General features: G+C 46.0%; 1 protein-coding gene and 1 long non-coding RNA gene across 3 annotated transcripts; one reads left to right on the top strand and one right to left on the bottom strand.

The window, feature by feature from the left end:
* Positions 1-847: 847 nt before the first annotated feature.
* LOC135526648 (cysteine-rich and transmembrane domain-containing protein 1-like) lies at positions 848-21,672 on the bottom strand. Its single transcript, XM_064955164.1, has 3 exons — positions 21,490-21,672; positions 10,149-10,484; positions 848-3,815 (listed from the first exon to the last, which is right to left on the bottom strand). Exons 2-3 carry the CDS (start codon positions 10,462-10,464, stop codon positions 3,712-3,714), a joined length of 420 nt encoding a protein of 139 aa, XP_064811236.1. The 5' UTR covers positions 10,465-10,484; positions 21,490-21,672; the 3' UTR covers positions 848-3,711.
* Positions 5,031-10,155, top strand: LOC135526649 (uncharacterized). Of its 2 annotated transcripts, XR_010453337.1 has the most exons (4): positions 5,053-5,312; positions 5,476-6,158; positions 6,417-6,821; positions 7,800-10,155. It is a non-coding gene; the product is annotated as an uncharacterized LOC135526649 (long non-coding RNA). The 2 variants fall into 2 exon arrangements; XR_010453336.1 differs by lacking the exon at positions 7,800-10,155 and having other exon boundaries at positions 5,031-5,312; positions 6,417-6,909.
* Positions 21,673-22,252: the final 580 nt, after the last annotated feature.

Genomic DNA, 22,252 nt, shown 5'->3' on the forward strand with positions numbered 1-22,252 from the left:
TGAAGGTACCACGTTCATCTGTACAAGCAATAGTACACAAGTTGGGACATGAACGTACGGTCACTGTAGGGATGATGTCGACGAAGCACTTATTGATGAAGCCGGTGACTGCGGTGGTATACTCCTCAAGGCCATTGGATGAATCCCAGGAACATATTCTAGTCTGTGCTAGTAAAACAGTCCTGTAGTGTAGCATCCGCGTCAGCTGACCACTTCTGTATTGAGCGAGGATTTAAGTTTTGCCTGCATTAAACTCACCAGCCACTAGGAGCGCCACCTCTGGATGAGCATATTCTTGTTTGCTTATGGCCTTACACAGCTCGTTGAGTGTGGTCTTAGTGTCAGCATCGGTTTGTGGTGGCTACGAATAATACAGATGAGAACTCTCTTGGTAGATAGTGTGATCTACATTTTATCATGAGGTATTCTACATCAAGCGAGCAATACCTCGAGACATCTTTAATACTAGACATCGCGCACCAGCAGTTACTGACACACATACCCCCGCCTTACCTGACATAACTGCTCTGTCCTGCCGATGCACGGAGAAGCCAGACCGCTCTGTCATCCATGTCGTCATTTATCCTCATCTACTGCTGTAGTCTAAATCACAGTGGTTACACAAAACTCGCCAGCCAAGGTCACAGAAATCCAGTGTGACTCCCCAGCCAAGGTCACAGCACTCCAGTGGTATAAATAGACTCAGATCTATCCTGGAACCAATTACCAACCATAGAGATCTATAACACACTCAACTTCTGCTACAGCAAGCACAGTAAAACACAGACATACCCACAACTGACTGACTGAACACAGACCAGAGTGAAAGACACCAGACAATGTTGACTCTTTTTGGGAATAATTTATTCTTAACGCAAGATTCTCATGTCAGGCAAAGGCATCTACATAACAAACATTCACTTTTTTATGTTTCATGTTCCCTCCTTCAAGGAATGAGAATATTCAAAATAACATAGCAATCAAATCATATTCATCCAGGATGTAAAAATTAAACAGGGAAAAACATTGCAAGCATTGAACAATATTACATGTACTCAAACATTAAAATATTCATCGTCATCGTCTTTAACAAAATGCATTCGATGCCAGCTCATAGGATTCACCCTAAGACAAACAGGAAACCAGCTCATAGGATTCATCCTAAGACAAACAGGAAACCAGCTCATAGGATTCATCCTAAGACAAACAGGAAACCACAGTAGCTGTTGTGCAAACATAACGGAGAGGACAGTTCAAGCTTCAGCATGGTACAGCAGGGGCAGGGGGTTGGCAAGGGCCACTGTAGCTTACTGGCATCCAATGGTCTAGGTAGCCATGACAGATACGGTGTAGAGTCATTCGTTAGGGTGGTATAGGGTTTAGGGAATATGGGGTGGTATGACTAGAGGTTTGTGTGGGAGGTTGGAGGGAGGGAGGAGAAGTACCTTACAGAGGTAAGATGTTAAAGTGCCCAGGAGAGAGAGCGAGAGAGAGAGAGAGCATGGTGTGTGTGTGTGTGTGTGTGTGTGTGTGTGTGTGTGTGTGTGTGTGTGTGTGTGTGTGTCTACAGTAGAACATATGAGTGCATATTGTGTGTGTGGTGTTTGAGACTGAATTTGTGTTCCACAAGAAGCAATATCTACAGTACAGTGCCTGAGATTTAGGGAAGGTATTGTAGCTAAACTGCTACAGAGGGGTCAGAGGTCAGGTGTAGGAGCATAGAGGTTATCAATATAATGCTACCATTGTTCAGGAGGCACAGGGGTCCAGGCTGGACGTTTGGGAAGGAAAGCAGGAGTGCAAGGGGTAAGGCTGATAGTTAGGGGGAGAGAGAAGGATTGAGGTGGACTAACAGGAAGTAAGGCCAGATGGAGGGACAGTGTAACAGGTAGGTCAGGGTTAGGGGTTAAACCTTAGGGGTTAGGATAACTTTCTTATTTTCCCCTAACCCTACCACAACTCCCCTAATTGAAGTAAACTAATGGACAACGATACTTAGGCTTCTACTTCCTGCCTATACATACTATCTACAGTTTATGGACAATATATTTTACATTAGCATCCCAGCCTTCAGCTACACTCAACCCCTCCCGTCTATATATAGATTTCCACTGTGATGTTTCACAAAAGCTCGGAAACTTTATATTCTCAGTTCCTACAGATTGTAAATTAAATGTTTCAAATTGTGCTAAGAGTATTATTACATTATTGATCAATTGACTACGACTTTTCAAGTCACCCAGCAGTGCTATTTGCAGTTAGCTCCAGGTAAATGGTGCGATTTCTTTTGCCATTCCTGAACCTCCGACCAAAAACAAGCTACATCAGGGCAGTACCAAAACAAGTGATCTAATGACTGTCTCTTCACAGCAGAGCTGGGATGGTTGTATCCCCCATATATATGACATTATGTTGGTTGCAAGAATTGTGGATAATAATTTAAATTGAAAAACTCTTATGTTTAGAATCCAGTGTTGTTTTGTGTATCAGTTCATAAACCAGGTACCATGGAATCAGTACATTGAAAATCTCCCAACTATTTATCATCCTTTATGGTGCAGCTGTCAATTTTTTGGGTCCTTAAATTAAAAACTGTTGTACTTTTTATGTACCACAATTTTCTTTAACCAATTTTGGTCTTTAATGCAGGGCCAACAGTCACGTTCCTTACTCCCCTTTCCACAATGCTGCCATCAGTTGGTTGTAACATTTCCATATTTTGTTAACTGTATGTGACATAATTCCACCAGTCCTATTTATGATATAATTTACGAAGAGTATAACATTTTTAAACATTTTTTTTTTTTTTTATCTGCTAGAGAATTTTCTCCGGCTTGCCATTCAAAATAAGGTGGAATTCTTTTGCTCATATAATTGAATAAACAAGTCGTTAGGTGTAAGCAGGGCCATAAGTAAATAGGTAAACTGGGATATGACAAAAGAATTCAATCAGGGCAATTTTTCCACAAATAAACAGATGTCGTCCTTTCCATGGTAGCAAAATGGTATCTAATTTGGCTAACTTTCTATAAATACATATTGTATTGAGATCATTTCTTTCTTTTGGGATATGTATACTAAGTATGTCCACTACATCGTCAGACCATTTTATTGGTAAACTACACGGTCATGTAAAAGTTGTCTTTTTTAGTGATCCGATACGTAATATGGTGCATTTATCATCATTCTGGTTGTAATCCAGAGGTTAGAAACATGTTCTACATCCTCTAGGAGGCTGTGCAGGGATCCAAATTGCGTATTTAAAAGAAACCATGAATGATCAGCGTACAACGACACCTTTGTTTTTAAGCCCTAGATTTCTAGCCCCTTGGTATTATTGTTGGATCTGATTTGAACAGCTAACATTTTGATGTCCACTATGGGCATATCTATTTATTATGGCCAACCTTGATTTACTCCTCTTGATAATGTAATACACCTGGGGTTACTATACATAACTTTAAGCCATCTTATAAGAGACTCTCCAAAATTAAAATGGTCCAGGCATTTACATATAAATTCTGGCTGTACTTTATCAAAGGGCTTTTCAAAGTCCGCTATAAATACCAGGCCTGGTTTCCCAGATACTCATAGTGTTCTATTTCTCCCAGTACTTGTTTTCTATTACAGATGAGAGGAACTATGGGTTAAGGGTTAGGAGGTAAAGGGTAAGGGTCAAAGCAGATAAGGGTAAATGTCAGGGGTCAGAGGTTATGTGAGCATGTCCCACAAGCAGCAGCAGCAGAGAGCCGTCCAACAGGCAGTCAGACACGTGTCTCCTGAATCATCTCTCCTTCTCTCCTCCACCACGTACACTAGAGGAAGAGAGAGTGAGAGCGAGAGAGAGAGAGAGAAACATTCATTTAAAGTTAAACCTTTACAACTGGCAGTAAAAAAAAAAAAAAATGTTTTATCGTCACATATACCAGATAGGTGCAATGAGATTAGGGTTATTCGCCCTGCTCAAGGGCACAGTCAGATTTTCCACCTTGTCGGCTTGGGAACTCAAACCAGCGACCTTTCGGTTACTGGCCAAACGCTCGAACCGCTAGGCTACCTGCCGTCCTTGGAACACACACACTTAGCCCTAACAACCTACTCTTCTTGTTATCTTTGGTATATTTGCTGTTAATCATTAATGTGCACACACACCTTACAAAGGCTGCCATCTGGAGTGAGTCAGGTCAGCTATGTGTTACCTGAGTGGCAAGGTACTACCCAAGTACAAAAAGGACTGCTCTCTAGCAACAGTTGCCAGGCAGTAAGTTCGCTGTGTTCATAACCAAGCGGAAAGGTGGTATTTACCAAATACGACCTGAAAGAAAACACTTGAAAGCAAAGGGAATACCTAGTCAGATGTCCAACTGAATGTATTCAACTGAAATATGTATTCGGCATTTAACCCAACCCCTCTGAATCAGAGAGGTGCAGAGGGCTGCCTTAATCGACATCCACGTCTTCGAATGGCCCCCCCAACTGGTAATTACGAGTGGAAAACTCCTTTATCATCCGGAGTTCTGACATCACCTACTAAGGAAAGGACCTTGATAACAGCACTTTTGGCAGTTTAATGCAGAAAACATTTATAAAAAGCAATCTATTAATATGGTTTTGGAACACTGTACTTTGTCTACAAGCATGATACTGTAGCTATACTTTTTTTTTAGTTTATGGTTTAGGCAGCTTGCTGGCAATTAGCCAATCAGCATTTCTCATCAAGTTCAAAGGTGACCCGATTCAGGAAACTGGGCGTATGTCCCCAGTCACGACTTCACACGAGAGACTTTTGAACGTATTATTAGTATTTTTAAAATCAAAATGTGTTTTTTGGCAGAAATGCCTTCATGAACATCTGAACTTTCACGTGTCTGTCATCTGTAAATACGAATACAATTGTTAAATTACGAGCCTGGTTGGTTTACAGAGAAAGAGAGCAACCTTCCCGCTGGCCATGATTGGCTGAGATAATGAGTGGGCTGGACATGCCGAGGGGTGAGTTTGAATTGGTCTGTGGTGTTACATCTGGTGTCTATAAAATGACCTGAAATATGTTGCTACTGCTCTCAATAACATTGCTGCCCTGAATTTATCAGGTGCCATCGACAAAGGTCAGTGGGAAAACGTTGTGATGGACTACTTTCTGGACACCGATCGTGCCATGCTATGCTGAATCTCTCTCACTCTTAAAATAACATGTTTTGAAATCAGTGGAACACAACCAGCCAAACAAGCTGTGCAAACTAAACGGAAACACAGGATGTTTTATAAAAAGGGTTTGCAGTCTGTCGTGAAGCTTTCATCCATGTATACAGGTAAGAATCGAGCTACAGATTCAGATATTACACATTTCTAATTATGTCAGAAACTTGTTTTCATTGCATACTAAAGCTTGCTGTTAGCTAGCCAGCTGGGGTTCGATGGCTGGTTTGCTAACTAACAATGACTCTAACATAAAGCTTTCATCCATGTATACAGTGTGGCATACGGCGGGGAGAGATGAGGGGAGTGGTTATTGATGGGAGATATCTGGCAGCCGGTTGGCTCCACCCCCGGGCCTTATATGGACTTCCTGCCCCAACGAGGCAAGGCTGTGGCTTGTTAAACCAGGGGGTGCTTGGGTATAAAGGAAGCAGCAGCCTGCACAACGGGGCAGAGTAGGAGAGAACCAAGAGTATTATGAAGAGTGTGACATTACCGCCACCTGTGACATTACCGCCACATTACCGCCATCTGTGACATTACCGCCACCTGTGACATTACCGCCACCTGTGACATTACCGCCACCTGTGACATTACCGCCACATTACCGCCATCTGTGACATTACCGCCACCTGTGACATTACCGCCACCTGTGACATTACCGCCACCTGTGACATTACCGCCACCTGTGACATTACCGCCACCTGTGACATTACCGCCACCTGTGACATTACCGCCACCTGTGACATTACCGCCATCTGTGTACCGGACCCGAGTGTGAGGATTACCCCTGGAGAACGGAATGGACAAAGAGAATGGCTTGTGGACTGAGTTGGTGAATTCCCCCTTTCTCCTTGTACCAAAACTCCACATTTACATTCTATTTGTGATAATGGTGGATGTTTTGGTATTGAACTTGGTGATGTGGAAACCCTACACCCTTGAGCCTGCTACAACAGGTAAGAATCGAGCTACAGATTCAATGTTATACATTTCTAATTTTGTCAGTTTTCAATGCTTGCTGTTAGCTAGCCAGCTGGAGTTCGATCGCTGCCTTGCTAACTAACAATGAACCTAACATTTAGGTTAACTTCAGCTTGCTATTACAATTGGTTTGTCAGTAGCCAACATTCCCTGTATGAACTGTCTGGTGATACCTCAGAATGCCATTTTGCATCTATAGTATAAAATATTTGTATCTGGAATTTGTCTTTCAGCATTAATCAGTAGAACACACCTGACTCTCCTCCACCAGTCATCAACAAGACAGCTGGCCCAAGCAAAGGCAGCAGCGCAGTCATCAACTGCATGCACCATTTCTTCACCAACTACAGAGTTGGGGAAATACGTGTGGACCTGAATTGTGATAACTGCAGTGGCCAACACAATAACAAGTTTGTGCTCTGGTATTGTGCCTGGTGGACCATGCACAGGCTCCACCACAGTCTGGACCTCTACTTCCTGATCACAGGCCACACCAAGGTTGCCCCTGACTGGTGCTTCGGGCTCATCAAGCAGTGCTTCAGAAAGACCAGAGTGAACACTGTCTGAGATTGCTGCTGTTGTGAAGGACAGCACTGTGACAGGGGTCAACATCCCACAGCTGGTTGGACTGGAGGATGGTAAGGACTGGAGGATGGTAAGGTGCTGGAGGATGGTAAGGACTGGAGGATGGTAAGGACTGGAGGATGGTAAGGACTGGAGGATGGTAAGGACTGGAGGATGGTAAGGACTGGAGGATGGTAAGGACTGGAGGATGGTAAGGACTGGAGGATGGTAAGGACTGGAGGATGGTAAGGACTGGAGGATGGTAAGGACTGGAGGATGGTAAGGACTGGAGGATGGTAAGGTGCTGGAGGATGGTAAGGACTGGAGGATGGTAAGGACTGGAGGATGGTAAGGACTGGAGGATGGTAAGGACTGGAGGATGGTAAGGACTGGAGGATGGTAAGGTGCTGGAGGATGGTAAGGTGCTGGAGGATGGTAAGGTGCTGGAGGATGGTAAGGTGCTGGAGGATGTAAGGACTGGAGGATGGTAAGGACTGGAGGATGGTAAGGACTGGAGGATGGTAAGGTGCTGGAGGATGGTAAGGACTGGAGGATGGTAAGGACTGGAGGATGGTAAGGACTGGAGGATGGTAAGGACTGGAGGATGGTAAGGACTGGAGGATGGTAAGGACTGGAGGATGGTAAGGGACTGGAGGATGGTAAGGTGCTGGAGGATGGTACGGTGCTGGAGGATGGTACGGTGCTGGAGGATGGTACGGTGCTGGAGGATGGTACGGTGCTGGAGGATGGTACGGTGCTGGAGGATGGTACGGTGCTGGAGGATGGTACGGTGCTGGAGGATGGTACGGTGCTGGAGGATGGTACGGTGCTGGAGGATGGTACGGTGCTGGAGGATGGTAAGGACTGGAGGATGGTAAGGACTGGAGGATGGTACGGTGCTGGTGGAAGGCTATGACTGGCAACACTTGCCTCTGTAATTCAGGCCGCTGCCACAGATCACGCAGTACCAGTACGAGGTTATTCTTATCTAAACTTGGGAGGTGAATTGCTGTTGTGCAGGTTGTAGTGTCTTATTATTCCTTGTTTTCCAGCTTCGATGCTCTGGAGCCTGGTGTTGTAGTCAAGGAGGGTTCTGACTGTCGGGACCAGGTTTCAGCTGCTACACATCATTCCATAGATGGTCTGCATGCAAAAACACCATCTGAATTTTACACAGCTAGACAAACGCATGTTTTTGAGAAGATCAGGGAGTTTTGCGATGAAGAGGTTATGGACATCACATGCCCTGCACCAAAGTCAAGGGCAGGACAGAAACAGGCTCTCTGAATATAGATTCCCTTGTTCATGCGTGTTTGGACAGACCAGTTACCAGCACTATCTGCAGTGCCTCTATTCACATGACTCTCTCCTAACACACACACCATACGTTGCTGCTATTTGTTTGTTATCCTGCTGCTCAGCCATTTTACCCCTGATTGTATGCAAATAACTACCTAGTCTCTCACCCATATCATTATTGTACATGCTGTATATTTTATTTAGTTTGACACCATCTTTCTGATATTGCTACTATGCAAATAACCATTTGGCTGTAACGTTTAACCTTCTGTAGAGACCATCCACTTAGCAAGATGTTGAGATATATATATATATATATATATGACTATTGATGTGTGGTCGTAACATCACGTATTAAGTGTCCACCACATGCATCTGTTAATGTACACCTCACTCAGGTTTCAACTCATGTATGGAATACTGTGATAAGTGCAACAGTATATGAAATATGCACTGGTGTCAAGGCATTGGTGTAAAAATATGTGAATACTACTTAAGTAGTTTGTAGTGTATATATATACATTTTTGTCTACATTTACTTCACTGCATTCATAAAGAAAATGTACTTTTTACTTACATTTCCCTTGACACCCAAAAGTACTTGTTACACATTCACACTGTTCAAGAGAACATCCCGACTGCCTCTAATCTAGCCAACTCACTTAAACACAAATGCTTAGTTTGTAAATTGGGGTTTGTACAATTTTGTTTTCTTCCCCTTTTGAAAATAGCTGTCTGGTTTAATAACTTTTACTGATATGGGATGTGGCTGGGGGTCACAGCATTTATTTCACATGACCCATCAATTTAGACAAGTAACATTAACCTGGAATTGGTCCTTATTGACCACTGTAATTTGTGCCTCTGAATTATTTAATCAAACAGTGTGCTTAAAGCATCAGACAAGCTCAGTGCATATGTAGTTGATTTTATTCAAACACATAGGGTGTCTGTCGACATACGGAAAAATAAGTTTAAACATTTCGACCAATCGATGACTCTCGGTCGACCTCCATTTTTATATTTTCAGGGAACAGCCCTAAGTCAAGGCAAACAATATCCTTATCCTTCCCTCCTCTCCTCCTCCCTGTATTCTTCATCCCCTCTCTCCTCCTCCCTGTATTCTTCATCCCCTGTATTCTTCCTCTCCTCTCCTCCTCCCTGTATCCTTCCTCACCCCTCCTCTCCTCTCCTTCTCCCTGTATTCTTCCTCTCCCCTCTCCCTCTCCTCCTCCCTGTATCCTTCCTCACCCCTCTCCTCTCCTTCTCCCTGTATTCTTCCTCTCCTCCTCCCTGTATCCTTCCTCACCCCTCTCCTCTCCTTCTCCCTGTATTCTTCCTCTCCTCCTCCCTGTATCCTTCCTCACCCCTCTCCTCATTCTCCCTGTATTCCTCCTCACCCCTCCTCCTCTCCTTCTCACTGTATCCTTCCTCACTCCTCTCCTCCTCCCTGTATCCTTCCTCACCCCTCCTCCTCTCCTTCTCCCTGTATTCTTCCTCTCCCCCCTCCTCTCCTCCTGCCTGTATCCTTCCTCACCCCTCCTTCTCCCTGTATTCTTCCTCTCCCCTCTCCCTCTCCTCCTCCCTGTATCCTTCCTCACCCCTCCTCTCCCCTCTCCCTCTCCTCCTCCCTGTATTCTTCCTCACCCCTCCTCCTCTCCTTCTCACTGTATCCTTCCTCACTCCTCTCCTCCTGCCTGTATCCTTCCTCACCCCCTCCTCTCCTCCTGCCTGTATCCTTCCTCACCCCCCCCTCCTCCCTCCTGCCTGTATCCTTCCTCAGCCCCCTCCTCTCCTCCTGCCTGTATCCTTCCTCACCCCTCCTCCCCTCCTGCCTGTATCCTTCCTCACCCCTCCTGCCCTCCTGCCTGTATCCTTCCTCACCCCTCCTGCCTGTATCCTTCCTCACCCCTCCTGCCTGTATCCTTCCTCACCCCTCCTGCCTGTATCCTTCCTCACCCCTCCTGCCTGTATCCTTCCTCACCCCTCCTGCCTGTATCCTTCCTCACCCCTCCTGCCTGTATCCTTCCTCACCCCTCCTCTCATTCTCCCTGTATCCTTCCTCACCCCTCTTCTACTCTCCTCACTCTCATCCCTCTCACCTGTGTTTTTAGGTGCCTCTCCATACATGGGTCCTGGGGGTGGTCCTCCTTGCCATCCAAACTGGGGCTGTCCAGGGTAGCCCTCCTGGTAGGGGCCTGCTTGTCCCTGGCCGGGATAGGGTCCAGGAGGTCCCCCGGGACCAGCAGGGTAGCCTGGGTTTTGAGGAGGGAATCCTCCAGGTTGCTCCATGTTTACGGGGTAACCCTGCTGGGGGTAACCCTGCTGGGGGTAACCCTGCTGAGGGTAACCCTGCTGAGGGTAACCCTGCTGAGGGTAACCAGGGGCCTGGTACGGAGGAGGCTGCTCAAAATTCATCTGCTAGACAACAGAGACACCTGTAGAAAGAGAGGGGAAGGGAAGAGGTGAAAAGGGAGGGAGGGGAGGGATGGGGAGAGCAAGAGAGAGATGTTTAATGTTTATTCTAATGCGTAAACACAATTCCTTTTGTATTGCTCCTATAATGAAGCCAATAAAGCTATGTTGAATGTAACTGAACAGAGAGGAGGAGCATTTAGGGAAAAAAAGAGAGAGATTGGAGGAGAAGCACAAACAAATGTATCGTTCAGCCCTGCAGAGAGTCAACACAGGCTGGAGAAAACAGTAGACAAGTGTGTGTGAGAGAAAGTCCCTTTAGCCAAGAGTCCCAAGAGCCCGTCACGCCCCCCCCCCCCCCATTTCCTGTAGTCCACGATCAGCTCCTTTGTCTTGCTGACATTGAGGGAGAGGTTGTTGCTCCGGCACCACACTGTCAGGTCCCTGACCTCCTCCCTGTAGGCTGACTCATCGTCACCGATGATCAGGCCTACCACCGCTGTGTTGTCAGCGAACTTGATCATGGTGTAGGAGTTGTGCGTGGCCACACAGTCGTGGGTGAACAGGGAGTACAGGGGGGGGGGGGACTAAGCACGCACCCCTGTGTTTAGGGTCAGTGTGGTAGAGGTGATGTTCCTACCCTCACCACCTGGGGGCGGCCCGTCAGGAAGTCCAGGATCCAGTTGCAGAGGGAGGTGTTCAGACCCAGAGTCCTAAGCTTGGTGACAAGCTTGGCGGGGACAATGGTGTTGAACGTTGAGCTGTAGTCAATGAACAGCATTCCCACATAGGTGTTCTTATCTAGGTGGGTGTGGGCAGTTGTGGAGAGAAATTGAGTCATCTATGGATCTGTTGGGGCGGTATGCAAATTGGTACACTAGTTGTAGTTGATCGAGGTAAACCCCTCCCCCTCAATTTCCCAGACTCTACTGCCCTGTCCGCCCGGTGAATGGTCCCGTTGGTAAAAAATCCACAAGGTCATTCTCTTATTATCAAGTGACTGTACATTAGCCAATTACTGAGAGATCCCAGGGCAGATGATTGGAAGTGGAAGCCGGAATTGGTTGATCTGATGTTCAAGAGTTCTTGTTGGTTGTAAGAAATAACAGCAGATACATTTTGTGAAAATAACAGTTAAAATAAACAACAAAATAATCACAAAATAACATCTTGACCCCTAGTTGTCATTGTACAATGTCAGTGTTGTTTGACTGTTTTCCCTGTGTAGGTCAAACGCATGGCCACATGCTTCCAGTTGTATTTCTAGAAACACAAAGCTCTGTTCTTATCTAGTAGTCAGAGTCATCACACCAGAGAAGTCTGTCAGCTAGCGGTTTGCACACACGTACGTCCAACCTATACATTTGCAAGCACCCTAAAGGAAGGAGTAAAGTACAAAGAAACTGGTACTGCACATCTTTCTCATGACATCATACAAAGCCCGAGTGCATCGTGACTCACACCCCTGAACCTGATTGGCCTAACCTCTCTGCCCTCTATCCAGCTAACAATGGACTACACTCACGGCAAGAAGAGACAAAACACAGAGTCAATCATTCACACTTAAATTAGGAAGTAGCTACTCGCTGTGACTACTAGCTGTGTGAGAGAGTGAGACAGACAGACAGACAGACGTTGTAACAAGGTAGAGTACATGTAGAGCATGCTGCTGGTGTAGATTCTAGGCCAAGAAGACCATTAAGCCCTACATTAGGTCTGTTTAGTAGTGAAACACTGCCTCTCTCCCATCACCTGGGAATGCCACAGCACAACAAACTGCAGGACAGAAGGAAAGTGGGCCAGTGAGACAGTGAAGCGTTGTCCTTCCATCCCCCATTCCTCCATCGTTCGCTGGGCTATATTCACACACAGGGTTTACTGTAAACATCTAAAGCCGAGCTAACTTCTTTCTCAACCTCCCTCAACAATCAGAGCATTGTTTAGAGAACATCACCTGACCCAGATCACCTGACCCAGATCACCTGACCCAGATCACCTGACCCAGATCACCTGACCCAGGCCTTTGCCAAGACAATCCATCCACCTGACAGGTGTGGCATATCAAGAAGCATGAGCATTACACATGTGCACATTGTGCTGGGGACAATAAAAGGCAACTCTAAAATGTGCAGTATTGTCACACAATACAATGCCACAGATGTCTCAAGTTGAGGGAGTGTGCAATCGGCATGCCAACTGCAGTAATGTCCACCAGTTCTGTTGCCAGATAATTTAATGTTCATCTCTCTACCATAAGCCCCCTCCAATGTCGTTTTAGACAATTACGTCCAACCGGCCTCACAACCGCAAATGTGAGCGCAGCCCAGAACCACCACATCCGCCTTCGTCACCTGTGGGATCGTCAGACCAGCCAAGCAGCCAGCAGATGAAACTGTAGGTCTGCACAAACTGTCAGAAACGTCGCAGGGAAGCTCATCTGCATATTCGTCGTCCTCGCCAGGGTCTTGACCTTCGATGGCCACTGACACGCTGGAGAAGTGATCTTTGCGGATGAATCCTGGTTTCAACTGTACCGGGCAGATGGAGTGTGATTGGCGCCGTGTGGTCGAGCGGTTTGCTGATGTCAACGTTGTGAACAGAGTGCCCCATGGTGTCGGTATGGGTATGGTATGGGCAGGCATAAACTACAGACAACGAACACAACTGCATTTTATCAATGGCAATCTGAATGCACAGAGATACTGTGATGAGTGTTGTGCCGTTCATCCGCCCCCATCACAACATGTTTCAGCATGATAATGCATGGCCCCGTGTCACAAGGATCTGTACACAATTCCTGGAAGCTGAAAATGTCCCAGGTCTTCTATGGCATAAATACTCACCAGACATTGAGCATGTTTGGAATGCTCTGGATCAACCCGTACGACAGCGTGTTCCAGTCAATATCCAGCAACTTCGCACGGACATTTAGGAGGAGTGGGACAACATACCACAGACCACTATTAACAGCCTGATCAACACTATGCAAAGGAGATGTGTCACCCTGCATGAGGCAAATGGTGGAACTGACTGGTTCTGATCCACGCACCTACCTTCTTTTAAAGTTTCTGAGACCAACAGATGCATATCTCTACTCCCAGTCATGTGAAATCCATAGATTAGAGCCTCATTTATTTATTCCAATTGACTGATTTCCTTATATGAACAAACTAACTCAGTAAAATCTTGCATGTTGTTATATTTCTGTTCAGTGAAGCTACTTCACATGCTGATATTGATTTTGGCATTATTGTGTGTTGTTACGTTTACTAGCTAGCTACCTAGTGCCAAAAAACACCTGGATGACCTTTTGAGACGTGCCTTTTGTTAAGTAAACCCAGTGATAAGAGGTTCTAGGGAGGTTGGAGTGGGTGATACTACTAAGAGCATGTTAGAAGACCACACTACAAGTCCCAAATTCAGACAGGTCAAATTGAAAGAGGAACAAGTCATGTTTCCTACACATTTTTAACACAACATAAATGGACTTCCTCTAATCTGCGTTGCGAGTCGGCCTAATCTTCCTCTAATCTGCGTTGCGAGTCGGCCTAATCTTCCTCTAATCTGCGTTGCGAGTCGGCCTAATCTTCCTCTAATCTGCGTTGCGAGTCGGCCTAATATTCCTCTAATCTGCGTTGCGAGTCGGCCTAATATTCCTCTAATCTGCGTTGCGAGTCGGCCTAATCTTCCTCTAATCTGCGTTGCGAGTCGGCCTAATCTTCCTCTAATCTGCGTCTTGCGAGTCGGCCTAATCTTCCTCTAATCTGCGTCTTGCGAGTCGGCCTAATCTTCCTCTAATCTGCGTCTTGCGAGTCGGCCTAATCTTCCTCTAATCTGCGTCTTGCGAGTCGGCCTAATCTTCCTCTAATCTGCGTCTTGCGAGTCGGCCTAATCTTCCTCTAATCTGCGTCTTGCGAGTCGGCCTAATCTTCCTCTAATCTGCGTCTTGCGAGTCGGCCTAATCTTCCTCTAATCTGCGTCTTGCGAGTCGGCCTAATCTTCCTCTAATCTGCGTCTTGCGAGTCGGCCTAATCTTCCTCTAATCTGCGTCTTGCGAGTCGGCCTAATCTTCCTCTAATCTGCGTCTTGCGAGTCGGCCTAATCTTCCTCTAATCTGCGTCTTGCGAGTCGGCCTAATCTTCCTCTAATCTGCGTCTTGCGAGTCGGCCTAATCTTCCTCTAATCTGCGTCTTGCGAGTCGGCCTAATCTTCCTCTAATCTGCGTCTTGCGAGTCGGCCTAATCTTCCTCTAATCTGCGTCTTGCGAGTCGGCCTAATCTTCCTCTAATCTGCGTCTTGCGAGTCGGCCTAATCTTCCTCTAATCTGCGTCTTGCGAGTCGGCCTAATCTTCCTCTAATCTGCGTCTTGCGAGTCGGCCTAATCTTCCTCTAATCTGCGTCTTGCGAGTCGGCCTAATCTTCCTCTAATCTGCGTCTTGCGAGTCGGCCTAATCTTCCTCTAATCTGCGTCTTGCGAGTCGGCCTAATCTTCCTCTAATCTGCGTCTTGCGAGTCGGCCTAATCTTCCTCTAATCTGCGTCTTGCGAGTCGGCTTCCTCTAATCGGCCTAATCTTCCTCTAATCTGCGTCTTGCGAGTCGGCCTAATCTTCCTCTAATCTGCGTCTTGCGAGTCGGCCTAATCTTCCTCTAATCTGCGTCTTGCGAGTCGGCCTAATCTTCCTCTAATCTGCGTCTTGCGAGTCGGCCTAATCTTCCTCTAATCTGCGTCTTGCGAGTCGGCCTAATCTTCCTCTAATCTGCGTCTTGCGAGTCGGCCTAATCTTCCTCTAATCTGCGTCTTGCGAGTCGGCCTAATCTTCCTCTAATCTGCGTCTTGCGAGTCGGCCTAATCTTCCTCTAATCTGCGTCTTGCGAGTCGGCCTAATCTTCCTCTAATCTGCGTCTTGCGAGTCGGCCTAATCTTCCTCTAATCTGCGTCTTGCGAGTCGGCCTAATCTTCCTCTAATCTGCGTCTTGCGAGTCGGCCTAATCTTCCTCTAATCTGCGTCTTGCGAGTCGGCCTAATCTTCCTCTAATCTGCGTCTTGCGAGTCGGCCTAATCTTCCTCTAATCTGCGTCTTGCGAGTCGGCCTAATCTTCCTCTAATCTGCGTCTTGCGAGTCGGCCTAATCTTCCTCTAATCTGCGTCTTGCGAGTCGGCCTAATCTTCCTCTAATCTGCGTCTTGCGAGTCGGCCTAATCTTCCTCTAATCTGTGTCTTGCGAGTCGGCCTAATCTTCCTCTAATCTGTGTCTTGCGAGTCGGCCTAATCTTCCTCTAATCTGTGTCTTGCGAGTCGGCCTAATCTTCCTCTAATCTGTGTCTTGCGAGTCGGCCTAATCTTCCTCTAATCTGTGTTATGAGTCGGCCTAATCTTCCTCTAATCTGTGTTGCGAGTCGGCCTAATCTTCCTCTAATCTGTGTTATGAGTCGGCCTAATCTTCCTCTAATCTGCGTCTTGCGAGTCGGCCTAATCTTCCTCTAATCTGCGTCTTGCGAGTCGGCCTAATCTTCCTCTAATCTGCGTCTTGCGAGTCGGCCTAATCTTCCTCTAATCTGCGTCTTGCGAGTCGGCCTAATCTTCCTCTAATCTGCGTCTTGCGAGTCGGCCTAATCTTCCTCTAATCTGCGTCTTGCGAGTCGGCCTAATCTTCCTCTAATCTGCGTCTTGCGAGTCGGCCTAATCTTCCTCTAATCTGCGTCTTGCGAGTCGGCCTAATCTTCCTCTAATCTGCGTCTTGCGAGTCGGCCTAATCTTCCTCTAATCTGCGTCTTGCGAGTCGGCCTAATCTTCCTCTAATCTGCGTCTTGCGAGTCGGCCTAATCTTCCTCTAATCTGCGTCTTGCGAGTCGGCCTAATCTTCCTCTAATCTGTGTCTTGCGAGTCGGCCTAATCTTCCTCTAATCTGTGTCTTGCGAGTCGGCCTAATCTTCCTCTAATCTGTGTCTTGCGAGTCGGCCTAATCTTCCTCTAATCTGTGTCTTGCGAGTCGGCCTAATCTTCCTCTAATCTGTGTTATGAGTCGGCCTAATCTTCCTCTAATCTGTGTTGCGAGTCGGCCTAATCTTCCTCTAATCTGTGTTATGAGTCGGCCTAATCTTCCTCTAATCTGTGTTATGAGTCGGCCTAATCTTCCTCTAATCTCCACACATATTCTGGGTGTGCGTGTGCGTCTTGATTTTACTTGAAGGGTTATGAAACAATGACCAAACATGTCACCTGTACACACTGTTAACAGATGGCTGGTGAGGTAGTTGAGTAACCATGGTTACTCTCCTGGGCTGTGAGGAACAGATGCCTGTTCTGTCGATTCTCAATAAGTACCTTCACTAACGCTAAAACCCCATTCACACACACCGTTACCCTGGAGAACATTTGGTCCTGGGACCATTAGTACACACTGTAGTAATGTTGTTACACAACAAACTCTCCTTCATAACTGACTGGTTTATCAGAAATGTTTGCTAACCCAACCTTCCTCTTCCTGTCCGAGATCCAGTTCAGTTGCGTTTGAGCTCTAGTGTGTGTTCGTCAGTTGGTCATTGATGGAAAAGGGCTGCCAGTGTCGAGGCACTGTACTGACCCATGACTGACATTATTTCCACTACACACACAGGCAGAGAGAAACTGCCTCATCACCGTCTCTCTCCACCTCTCTCACACACACAGCCTAGTGCAATAGTAGAAATGTTAGTAGCAATGATTGTTGAGCAATATCACACTGCACTACAAAAAGAAGTAGGGCTGTCAACTAAAGTTATTCTACTGAATTCAAATATCATTAAAACTACAGCTGATCTGTAAGCCTTGCTAACTCAGGTGACAGGTAGCATCAATAGAACTACAGCTGATCTGTAACTCTAGCTAACTCAGGTGACAGGTAGCATCACTAAAACTACAGCTGATCTGTAAGCCTTGCTAACTCAGGAGACAGGTAGCATCACTAGAACTACAGCTGATCTGTAACTCTGGCTAACTCAGGAGACAGGTAGCATCACTAGAACTACAGCTGATCTGTAAGCCTTGCTAACTCAGGTGACAGGTAGCATCACTAGAACTACAGCTGATCTGAAAGCCTTGCTAACTCAGGTGACAGGTAGCATCACTAGAACTACAGCTGATCTGTAAGCCTTGCTAACTCAGGTGACAGGTAGCATCACTAGAACTACAGCTGATCTGTAAGCCTTGCTAACTCAGGTGACAGGTAGCATCACTAGAACTACAGCTGATCTGTAACTCTGGCTAACTCAGGTGACAGGTAGCATCACTAGAACTACAGCTGATCTGTAAGCCTTGCTAACTCAGGTGACAGGTAGCATCACTAGAACTACAGCTGATCTGTAAGCCTTGCTAACTCAGGTGACAGGTAGCATCACTAGAACTACAGCTGATCTGTAACTCTGGCTAACTCAGGTGACAGGTAGCATCACTAGAACTACAGCTGATCTGTAAGCCTTGCTACCTCAGGAGACAGGTAGCATCACTAGAACTACAGCTGATCTGTAACTCTAGCTAACTCAGGAGACAGGTAGCATCACTAGAACTACAGCTGATCTGTAACTCTGGCTAACTCAGGAGACAGGTAGCATCACTAGAACTACAGCTGATCTGTAACTCTAGCTAACTCAGGAGACAGGTAGCATCACTAAAACTACAGCTGACCTGTAAGTCTAGCTAACTCAGGTGACAGGTAGCATCACTAGAACTACAGCTGATCTGTAAGTCTAGCTAACTCAGGTGACAGGTAGCATCACTAGAACTACAGCTGATCTGTAAGTCTAGCTAACTCAGGTGACAGGTAGCATCACTAGAACTACAGCTGATCTGTAAGTCTAGCTAACTCAGGAGACAGGTAGCATCACTAATACGACAGCTGATCTGTAGTCTAGCTAACTCGGGAGACAGGTAGCATCACTAATACGACAGCTGATCTGTAGTCTAGCTAACTCGGGAGACAGGTAGCATCACTAAAACTACAGCTGATCCGTAAGCCTTGCTACCTCAGGAGAAAGGTAGATATATCGTAGGCTTATATACCTGTCTATACCCCATGTGAGCTAATTAGCTAACAACAGGACACACACATCTACTCACAGAAACTAACATCTAGAACAACCCCACACATGGCCCTTCTGACCTCTGTCTCCTTGAGACCCTCACCTGTACCTGGCTGTGTCGGTCTCCTGGCCAACCCTGCACCAAACTGACTCACTTGCCACAATGAAAGGCTAGAGAGTTTGCCTCTTATCTAGTGAGGGTGATGGGTTAGTGAGTCAGAAGGGCCATGTGTGGGGGTATGGTTCCAGGTTTACATAGAGTGAGGGTATGGTTCCAGGTTTACATAGAGTGAGGGTATGGTTCCAGGTTTACATAGAGTGAGGGTATGGTTCCAGGTTTACATAGAGTGAGGGTATGGTTCCAGGTTTACATAGAGTGAGGGTATGGTTCCAGGTTTACATAGAGTGAGGGTATGGTTCCAGGTTTACATAGAGTGAGGGTATGGTTCCAGGTTTACATAGTGAGGGTATGGTTCCAGGTTTACATAGAGTGAGGGTATGGTTCCAGGTTTACATAGAGTGAGGGTATGGTTCCAGGTTTACATAGAGTGAGGGTATGGTTCCAGGTTTACATAGAGTGAGGGTATGGTTCCAGTGTATGGTGAAAGGATGGAACATACTTCTCAAACACACTAAGATCCCAGTCCTAAATGAGTAAATGGGTTATAATAGTCGACTAGGCGGAATAGAACCGCAGCCGGCTGGGGCATAGATCATTCATCAAAATGAAATGGAAAGAACTGGGATGATATTTCAACATTGTGAGGTTGATAGTCTAGAATACTCCCTCAATTAGGTTTATTTTTCCTGCCACGTCCTTTATAGGGTACATTTATGATGGGAATTTTGCTGTGTCAAATAGTGTTGTTGTGGCGTCTCATGTTAGCCTACAGTGTTGTTGTGGCGTCTCGTATAAGCCTACAGTGTTGTTGTGGCGTCTCGTATAAGCCTACAGTGTTGTTGTGGCGTCTCGTGTTAGCCTACAGTGTTGTTGTGGCGTCTCGTATAAGCCTACAGTGTTGTTGTGGCGTCTCGTATAAGCCTACAGTGTTGTTGTGGCGTCTCATGTTAGCCTACAGTGTTGTTGTGGCGTCTCGTGTTAGCCTACAGTGTTGTTGTGGCGTCTCGTATAAGCCTACAGTGTTGTTGTGGCGTCTCATGTTAGCCCACAGTGTTGTTGTGGCGTCTCGTATATGCCTACAGTGTTGTTGTGGCGTCTCGTATAAGCCTACAGTGTTGTTGTGGCGTCTCGTATAAGCCTACAGTGTTGTTGTGGCGTCTCATGTTAGCCTACAGTGTTGTTGTGGCGTCTCGTATAAGCCTACAGTGTTGTTGTGGCGTCTCATGTTAGCCCACAGTGTTGTTGTGGCGTCTCGTATAAGCCTACAGTGTTGTTGTGGCGTCTCGTATAAGCCTACAGTGTTGTTGTGGCGTCTCGTATAAGCCTACAGTGTTGTTGTGGCGTCTCATGTTAGCCTACAGTGTTGTTGTGGCGTCTCGTATAAGCCTACAGTGTTGTTGTGGCGTCTCATGTTAGCCTACAGTGTTGTTGTGGCGTCTCGTGTTAGCCTACAGTGTTGTTGTGGCGTCTCGTGTTAGCCTACAGTGTTGTTGTGGCGTCTCGTGTTAGCCTACAGTGTTGTTGTGGCGTCTCGTGTTAGCCTACAGTGTTGTTGTGGCGTCTCGTGTTAGCCTACAGTGTTGTTGTGGCGTCTCGTGTTAGCCTACAGTGTTGTTGTGGCGTCTCGTGTTTGCCTACAGTGTTGTTGTGGCGTCTCGTGTTTGCCTACAGTGTTGTTGTGGCGTCTCGTGTTTGCCTACAGTGTTGTTGTGGCGTCTCATGTTAGCCTACAGTGTTGTTGTGGCGTCTCGTATAAGCCTACAGTGTTGTTGTGGCGTCTCATGTTAGCCCACAGTGTTGTTGTGGCGTCTCGTATAAGCCCACAGTGTTGTTGTGGCGTCTCATGTTAGCCCACAGTGTTGTTGTGGCGTCTCGTATAAGCCTACAGTGTTGTTGTGGCGTCTCGTATAAGCCTACAGTGTTGTTGTGGCGTCTCGTATAAGCCTACAGTGTTGTTGTGGCGTCTCATGTTAGCCTACAGTGTTGTTGTGGCATCTCATGTTAGCCTACAGTGTTGTTGTGGCGTCTCATGTTAGCCTACAGTGTTATTGTGGCGTCTCGTATAAGCCTACAGTGTTGTTGTGGCGTCTCGTATAAGCCTACAGTGTTGTTGTGGCGTCTCGTATAAGCCTACAGTGTTGTTGTGGCGTCTCGTATAAGCCTACAGTGTTGTTGTGGCGTCTCGTATAAGCCTACAGTGTTGTTGTGGCGTCTCATGTTAGCCTACAGTGTTGTTGTGGCGTCTCATGTTAGTCTACAGTGTTGTTGTGGCGTCTCATGTTAGCCTACAGTGTTGTTGTGGCGTCTCGTATAAGCATACAGTGTTGTTGTGGCGTCTCATGTTAGCCTACAGTGTTGTTGTGGCGTCTCGTATAAGCCTACAGTGTTGTTGTGGCGTTTCGTATAAGCCTACAGTGTTGTTGCATTGATGCCATATCAATGGAACAAAATAACACTTTACTCGGATCTTTGGCTTTATTAACAACTAGCTACTTGATTAAAAAACATCTACAGCATAGCATATAGGCTAGATCAGTTAATTTGCTGCGATAGGCCACTTTCAAAATATTAGGCTAAATAGAAATCAATGTATCACGAATTATATCATAGCTAATGATTTGTCTTACACGACTTTATCTCCCTTTCTATTATGTAAACTGTATTGTTGGATACAACGTATCTGGAGAAAGAGACCCAGCTGCGTGGTCGCCTCAATAAGACAAGGATGGAATACAACCATCACCTGCACAGGGCCAAACCCCAAGAACAACGCTGTCGAGTTGCAATTTTCCAACAGTCCGCAACTTAGAGACAGACATATGGACCACAATAAAATATTATCACCTACCTTATGAGAAATTATATGCCTTTTCAACAGAAAGTCCAACTCCTCTTTAAAAAAAACCTATTCGACAGGATCTTTATTGCTTATTGCTTTTCTTCCAATTTTTTTTTACCGCACTGAACAACCGCCTCGTCTTATAACTCAGTGCGCATCTCTCTGTTGTGTGGGGACCGTGACGTCACCCCGATGGTGGCGCGAGGGGTTTGCATAGAAAACATGTTCGAAACGACATTAACCGCGTTTCACTGGTTGGCTGTGGTGAACTATCGTTGTTTACACGGACCAATCAGAGCGAAGAGCGGTGAGAGACTGGTGAATGGGATTCATAGAAAGTGAAGACCACTGACCATCTGACTTGATTGGTCACGAGCTCTGCTCTCGCCGGTAACATTTGAATGAGTCTTATCAGTTTAGCAAGCAATATTTATCCATATATAGTGTCTTCGATTAGATTGATTAATATATTATTTTATCATAAGATATATTGGCTAACTGTAGAAAAATGACAATTGGACTAACACAGTCTACTTCACTTGCTTATAAAAGTCATAAAAAACACAGACGTGAAATTGTGTTTATATTTATACTACTTCTTAAATAGATTAAAGATAAAACTAGTGTTTCATAGGCTAACACGTCATAGGTCCTGGCATAGCCCCTCACACACATAACACTGTATCTACAAATCAAATAATTGTATAATAGGTTTAATGTAATGAACAACAGAATAGCCAAGCCCCTAGCGTAGGCCCACAGTACATTTCCA

This window comes from Oncorhynchus masou, chromosome 32, assembly GCF_036934945.1.
Source record: "Oncorhynchus masou masou isolate Uvic2021 chromosome 32, UVic_Omas_1.1, whole genome shotgun sequence".
Classification (NCBI taxonomy): Eukaryota; Metazoa; Chordata; class Actinopteri; order Salmoniformes; family Salmonidae; genus Oncorhynchus; species Oncorhynchus masou.

Bases quoted from the DNA above. Each gene is read 5' to 3' on its own strand.
- LOC135526648 (XM_064955164.1), bottom strand. From the start codon at position 10,464: ATGAATTTTGAGCAGCCTCCTCCGTACCAGGCCCCTGGTTACCCTCAG. The intron at 3,816-10,148 runs GTGAGAGGGATG...CTCTTCCTCTAG, and splicing joins AGAGGCACCTAAAAACACAG to TGTACGTGGTGGAGGAGAGA.